Below are 6,000 nucleotides of genomic sequence, written 5' to 3' on the forward strand. Positions count from 1 at the left end.
CTGGCTCCAGGGCTCCAGGCATGTCCACGTGTCCCCAGGCTGCTCTTTCTCTGAACATTGCAGTTCACAGGAAGTAGTGTATCTACTTCTTCCTGTGAGTGGCGGCATTGTTCAGAGAGAAGGGGACACGTAGACATGCCTGGAGCCCAGAAGGTGTGTAATTGCCAACTCCTCATGCCAACATATGAACAGGTTTAGTAAATTTGTGTGAGTGGAGGCCATAGCTGAAGCATGAGCCACAACGGAAGCCAAGAAGCTGCAGGCCGTGGGCGATGGGCGTACGTACAAAAAGGGCGCCCGGACAAAAAGGGCGCGGGGTGTAAACTCTAAATAATAATTAATCATTAATAGGGTTTATAAAAATAGTGTGCTATATTTCGTTTACAAATAAGGTTTAACAAAATTATAAATCATTAAATAATGTTTATGAAGTCGGAAATTGTGAAAACGTTATTCTTCCCTGTTTCTAAAGTTAAACTTATTATAATTACGTTTATGAAAAAAACAATAATATATGTTTAATTGTTATAATTCTATATTATTGTGAATAACCTTCATTTACGGTTTGTTCTTATAATAAAATCTGAAAATATTCTTTATAACGATGATATAAATATAACTACGTTCGTAATAAGTGTTGTAAAACATTAGTAATTATTACTAAAATTTTATGAAAACTTTACCTAAGCCTACTCTTACACAGAACCCTCCCTGTACCTATCCCTAACACCTAGACCCCCCTGTTGGTGCCTAAACCTAAGACCCCCCTGTTGGTGCCTAAACCTAAGACCCCCCTGTTGGTGCCTAAACCTAAGACCCCCCTGTTGGTGCCTAAACCTAAGACCCCCCTGTTGGTGCCTAAACCTAAGACCCCCCTGTTGGTGCCTAAACCTAAGACCCCCCTGTTGGTGCCTAAACCTAAGACCGCCCTGTTGGTGCCTAAACCTAAGACCCCCCTGTTGGTGCCTAAACCTAAGACCCCCTGTTGGTGCCTAAACCTAAGACCCCCCTGTTGGTGCCTAAACCTAAGACCGCCCTGTTGGTGCCTAAACCTAAGACCCCCCTGTTGGTGCCTAAACCTAAGACCCCCCTGTTGGTGCCTAAACCTAAGACCCCCCCTGTTGGTGCCTAAGTAACCCTCCCTGGACCTACCCCTAACCCCTAGACCCCCCTGTTGGTGCCTAAACCTAAGACCCCCTGGTGGTGCCTAAACCTAAGACCCCCCTTTATTATGTGGATAATAATGTTTTACTAATTGTGGAAGCAAAAAATATTTTGCAATTTACGTTACGTACTGATCGCTTTATTTTGTGAATAATAATGTTTTACAAACAGTATGGGATAAAACTTTAAATAATGTTTTAATTAGTTAAATAAGATAAATATGTTTAGTATTTTTATAAACGTTATTCGGCACGGGTGCATTTTATAAACGTAAATCACCACAAGCACACTTATAAATCATTAAAAATCTCCTGGCGCCAGTTGTAAACGTTATTTATGTCCTGCGCCCTTTTTTCCTGCTCGGCGCCCATTAAACGCTATTTAGTATGAGAGTGAATGGCGGCGCCCTTTTTGTCCACTAGCGGCATGCGCCCTTTTTTCCCGCTTCCGGGCGATGGTCCTGGTGTGCAATTTTAGAGTTGGTGTTTAAGTGCTACTTACCCGGGGCTTCCTCCAGCCCCAAGCTCCCAGCATGTCCCTCGCCGCAGCTCTGCAGTCAGCCGTTCACCGCCGTGGCCTCCCGGTCCCCGGCGATGACGTCAGGCCGACCTCCTGCTCGGCCTGTACTGCGCCTGCGCGAGCAGCACTGTCAATCATCGCCATGTGGACCGGAGCGTACTGCGCCGGCGCATAACTATTGTGCCTACCCAGTATGCTCCGGTCCACGTGGTGGTGATTGACAGCGCCACTCACGCAGGCGCAGTACAGGCTGACCTCCAGGGGACCGAGACGCAGCGGCGGCGAATGGCTGACAGCAGAGCTGCGGCGAGGGTCATGCTGGGAGCTTCGGGCTGGAGGAGGCCCCGGGTAAGTAAGCACTTATTTTCTTCTAAAATGCCTGATAACTCCTTTAAAGTGGAATATAACCCTGCATTTCAAGTTTGCTCTAAAACATTATTTACAGCATATTATATGCAACCAGCATTTTTTTTTTACTAGACCAGCATTCGAAGGGTTACACACAGAGCTTGAAAGGTCCGTGCAGAGAAATGCTGCCACAGCCGAACTTTCACATAACGATACATTTAAGTAAACACAAGATAACAAGTGAGGAATGTGACACATTCTCTGACTGTGCAGGAGCTGCTGGAGTCTGGAGACAGAGACACTGAAACCTTGTCTCCCTGCAAAACAACAACGAATAAAAGCAGTTAATAAAATGCAAAGTCAGTGTAACGATCGGTGTAACACAGAGAGAATCTGATTACCGGTGATCTGCAGTATCACTGGGAATACAGATATATACCAGATTATAGATGATCTGCAGTATCACCGATAATCTGATATACCAGCTAACCTCTGGACACCTGAGTAGAGTGAGGGTGTTTGGTGCAAACCGTAATATTTAGAGGACTGGGCCTCAGAGCAGTAAGGAGTACTGCCTAATTCCTTCTGGACTCTCCCGAAGGGAGGAGTCAGGCTGAGAGAAGGAACGACAGAACGAGAGTGACACTCAAGAGGGAGTGTCACTATCAGGACTGGGAACCGCCTCTAACAGTAAGGTCGGTTCTCGAGGTCGGACAAGCCAGGTCGTAAACACACGGACAGATAAAGTACAGATTCAGAAGGCAGAGGCGAAGTCTAAAGTACAGGCAGGGTTCGGCAACAGGGTATCAGAAATATCGAGGTACAAAATCAGGAGATAGATGCAGAGTCTAAGGACGAGCCGGGATTCGGCAACAGAGTATCAGAATGACAAAGTACAGGATCAGAGTTCAGGAGAATGGTCAGACAGGCAGAAGGTCATAACAGATAATCACAATCAAACAAGTACTTTAAACTATCAACAAATCTAGCTAAGTGTAGGATTACAGCTCCAGCTGGTCCCGGCACACTTTCGGATCTGACTCAGGTCTGCGTGCTACCACGTAGTGATCGCAACGCCAGACAACCAGCAACTGAACAGCCGGCAGTATATATACACCAGTATCTCTCCAGCACCTCCCTAAGTGCTGGGCCAATGAAACGTGGAGCCAGTGTCAGCTGACCAAACTGGTCAGCTGACTCACTTCTGGCTACCATATAAACCCTGCCTTAGTGCGCGCGCGTGCGCATCACTCTACCCCTAGAGGGACTATGTGTTCCAGCCACACCAGCACCACTCTGCGGTGCCTCTGCAATGGGGCCATGCGTCCAACGCGGCGGTTTTTCCGCGCTCCGCCATGCCCTGCACGGGGACAGCCGCCTCAGACTGAGTGGAGGCGGCTGCCTCCCCATGCTCTGCCACGCCGTGCGCGGAAAGAGCCGCCTCCTGTTGACTCCTGGCGGCAGCTCCTCCGCGTTTCTTAACAGTCAGCTCACAAATCAAAAAACTGTACTTTTAGAAACCAATAACTTCTAAATGAATAATATTATGCACAAATGCCGTATGGCATATGAAAAGTACGAAAACATGTTTTTATTGAATATTATGTCAGGGTTTTAAACCGCTTTAAGAGTAAAGGGGCCCATACACTCAGCCGATTTTCTGGCCGACTGATCGATCGATCGATTGATCGTTTGCAAATCGGTTGGCCAATCGACCGATCGATGGCCGATTTCGATCGATTTCGATGGATTTCAATCGAACTGGCAGGGTGGAAAATTTAGGTCGATCTGATGGCCTTAATGGAAATCTGATGGCAAAAAAATGCCATCAGATCTAATTTCAATAGATTTCAAACTGAAATCTATTGGAATTCTATCCTGGTAAAAAATGTTCTAAAAACGCATCAGATAGATCATCAGATGCATTTCTTATCTATCTGCTGCCAATCTGACGAGTGTATGGGCACCTTAAGAGTAATACTAATTTGCCACTCATGGACACATCACAAACACTCAGCAGTGTAGGATTTTAACATCAGAGAGTTTAACAATTGCATCAGGCCCATTGAATATTTTTTTGTTTAAATCTCCTGGTAAAAACATGATTTTTTTTGTTAAATCTATAAGCTTTTCCCAAATTTCCATGGATAAGACCTTCAATACAGAACATAACTAAACCCACCTGGTGTAAGATCAGGAGTCTCACTCACGGTCCTGCAGCTAACGCTATCACTTGAATGGGGCCAATTTAAAAAGTTCAGCGAGGTATTTCCATTGCACACATTCTGAGTGGCACAGCCGCTGGTGTAAGATTCCCTTAATTCTGTAACAAGAAAGTAAAACAAGAAATACAAGTCCTTATGTGATGATTAAGCGGCGTACGATGAGAGAGGCAACAATGGCTTCCGCCAAAGCGCTGTGACAATCAGAAGAACTTCTAAAACATTTCATAAACGTTAATTAGAAGACAAGAGTAGATGTGAAGCATGAGATATGTCCCTGTTAGATAAATAATAATAACCTTGTTATTACTTATAACACCTACAGTGGTGCTTTAACATTTTCTGTATCTTTCTATGACTTACCACTTAAACTAAAATTATTATATTATTATTTAAAATATTATATTTTATAATTTTATGTAAAAATATAGTTATCATTACATTTGGTTATGCATATAACGAACACAAAAATCAATAGCATGCCTGTTTGTGGGAAGTGAATATCGGGCGATCGATCGCAAATCGATTGATTTGCAGCCAATTTCAATCGATTTCGATCGATTTCAATCGATCTGACATGTTGGAAAATTTAGGAAGATCTGTTGAGATTGCTTATCATTTTGCATTGGACCTAATGGAAATCTGATGGCAAAAAAATGCCATCAGATTGATTTTCAATAGATTTTATACTGAAATCTATTGGAAATCTGTTCAGAGTAAAAAAATGTTCCTAAACACTCTGCTGCTAATCTAACGAGTGTATGGCCACCTTTAGTATTTGGAGTGAATTCCTTGCGCTATCAATACCTACAGTTAAACTTTTGCTGTATCTTTCAACTCAAATTTTTGTCAATGCATCCATAAAGCAGAGCTTCAGCTCTTGGATATTGGTGAGTTTCCTCAACTGAACTGCTTACTTTATGTTTTACTGCAACATTTCACTTGGATTAAGGTCTGGATTTTGTAGTTATGAATGTGTGATCAAGTGTAAAACACCTCAGCACTATTGTTGTTTTTTTTCATTTGTACCCTTCTTATTCACAACTTTTTTACTATACCGTGTTTTCCCTAAAGTAATAAACCTGACTAGGCCTATTCCACAGGGACTCGCTGCAGTTTGCTTGTTTTCCCTAAAGTAAGACATCCCCTGAGAATAAGCCCTAGCAGGCATTCCTAGCATGCTTGAAATATAAGACCTCCCCCAAATGTAAGCCCTAGGAGCAGCCCACATGACACCAGCAAGTCACGCTCAATACAAAGCCTGGCTACAGGAGAGCAGCAGTATAATGTGAGTTCTACAGTGCTGTATATATGTCAGGCAATTTGTGTTTTTGTTGGAGCCAGGCCTCCTGATCTGTCCTGATAAGCATCAGCAGCACTTCCCCTCTTCCCAGGACACACAGCTTATCCTATCATAGCTCTGGGGAGCCTGACAGAGTTCTCTGCCTGCAAGAAATAGACTCTTACCCACATGATCAGCAGAATCCATTTCTTGTAAGTGAGAGCCAATATCTGCAAACCCCAAGCTCTGTGCATGCTGCTTGGGTTTCAGCATGGCATGCAGTATATACATTTTGTATAGGAAAACTACCAGTGTTTTCCCCCAAGATAAGACATCCTCTGAAAATAAGCCCTAGCACATCTTTTGGAGCAAAAATATAAGAGAGTGTCTTATTTTCGGGGAAACACAGTAGTAGACAAGGAGAGGACACAGGTGTGTGTGTGTGTGTGTGTGTGTGTGTGTGTG

The 6,000-nt window shown here is 43.8% G+C and overlaps 1 protein-coding gene across 2 annotated transcripts in view; it reads right to left on the reverse strand.

Moving 5' to 3' along the window:
* LOC137521977 (phospholipase A2 inhibitor and Ly6/PLAUR domain-containing protein-like) overlaps positions 1-6,000 on the reverse strand; it is a 46,426-nt gene that overhangs the window by 20,922 nt on the left and 19,504 nt on the right. For both annotated transcript variants that reach the window (XM_068241959.1, XM_068241958.1), the window contains exon 4: positions 4,214-4,354. In XM_068241959.1, the coding sequence (XP_068098060.1) occupies positions 4,214-4,354 (141 nt within the window). The remainder of the gene's footprint in view (positions 1-4,213; positions 4,355-6,000) is intronic.

The sequence above is a fragment of the Hyperolius riggenbachi genome, chromosome 6, assembly GCF_040937935.1.
Source record: "Hyperolius riggenbachi isolate aHypRig1 chromosome 6, aHypRig1.pri, whole genome shotgun sequence".
Classification (NCBI taxonomy): domain Eukaryota; kingdom Metazoa; phylum Chordata; class Amphibia; order Anura; family Hyperoliidae; genus Hyperolius; species Hyperolius riggenbachi.